The sequence below is a fragment of the Nestor notabilis genome, unplaced genomic scaffold, assembly GCF_000696875.1.
Source record: "Nestor notabilis isolate BGI_N333 unplaced genomic scaffold, ASM69687v1 scaffold18158, whole genome shotgun sequence".
Classification (NCBI taxonomy): Eukaryota; Metazoa; Chordata; class Aves; order Psittaciformes; family Psittacidae; genus Nestor; species Nestor notabilis.
Genome location: NW_009940782.1, coordinates 3,338 through 4,526, shown reverse-complemented (window position 1 = coordinate 4,526; position 1,189 = coordinate 3,338). Strand labels below are relative to the sequence as shown.

Here is a 1,189-nt window from a genome sequence, read left to right as displayed (position 1 = left end):
GCAGGGATGGAGTAGGGGGACAGAGCAGGAGGATGTAGGGATGGAATAGGGGGACAGGGCACTCCACGGGCAGGAGGGTGCAGGGATGGAGTAGAGGGACAGGGCAGGAGGATGTAGGGATGGAATAGGGGAACAGGGCACTCCATGGGCAGGAGGGTGCAGGGATGGAGTAGGGGGACAGGGCACACCATGGGAAGGAGGGTGCCGGGAGGTGGATACTCACTGATGAGGTGGGTGGATGTGGGGGGCACAAAGAAGTCAGGCAGGTAAAGCCACTTGATGAACGCTGAGTTTATGGGAAGATTCCGGCTCCAGCGCCATGGATAGTCTGGGGGGTGAGGGACATGCTCAATGCCAGCCCCTCACAGCATAGGGACATGGATCTCTGCCTCCCTGACCCATGCAGAGGCCGGGTGTTCCCAGCTCAGCCCCTTACCCACGCAGAGGGCGGGCGGCATGCCCACACACAGCAGGTACTGGGTGATGAGGAAGATGACGAGGAAGAGGCAGTACTTGGGCCAGAGGCGCGCGCTGGCTGCCCGCCGGCGCCGCGTGCGTCGCGGAGCCAGCAGCCATGCAGGATCACCATGAAGTTCATCCTCTGCCCGATCACATTCACCGTCATCAGGAAGCAGATCTGGAAGTGGGGAGGATGCAGAGGCTCAGCCCTGGGGTGATGCGAGTGATGGGACCCCCCCTGCAAGACCCACTCCTCACCTCCAACCCGAACTTGTAGTAGAAGTAGTTGAGGAAGTACTTGGCACAGCTGACGAGGCCCTGGTCGAGGTGCTCGTGGGAGATGTCCTCAAAGATGGTCTCGGTGACGGGGGCCACCAACTGGTGCTTCTTGCGGTAGTATTCCTGGCGCCGGTACACCACAGCCTCCAACACCAGCAGCACCAGCACCAGGAGGTGGTTCTGGAGGTGGAAAAGGGGATGCTCAGGACCATGGCATGCCCCTGAGGATCCCTACAGATGGGGTGTCCCTGGGCTCACCTGGATGTAGCCCAGGCTGGGGGAACTCTTGCGGATGCCAAACCAGTTCGCAGGGTCCAGGGGGCGATAGTACAGGGTGGAATTGCTCAGCTCCTCTGGGGTCAGGTTGGTGCTGTTGTACAGGGGCTGCAAAGGGGAGCACCACTGGGTGTCAGCACCATCACCCCTGCTGCCAGACCCACCTCCAGCCAGG

The 1,189-nt window shown here is 61.4% G+C and overlaps 1 protein-coding gene across 1 annotated transcript in view; it reads right to left on the bottom strand.

The window, feature by feature from the left end:
- PIEZO1 (piezo-type mechanosensitive ion channel component 1) overlaps nt 1-1,189 on the bottom strand; it is a gene marked incomplete at its 5' end in the record, with an annotated part of 13,786 nt that overhangs the window by 9,350 nt on the left and 3,247 nt on the right. The window contains 5 exon segments of the mRNA XM_010020540.1: nt 224-328; nt 437-562; nt 565-637; nt 718-918; nt 997-1,154. Coding sequence (XP_010018842.1) covers nt 224-328; nt 437-562; nt 565-637; nt 718-918; nt 997-1,154 — 663 coding nt within the window.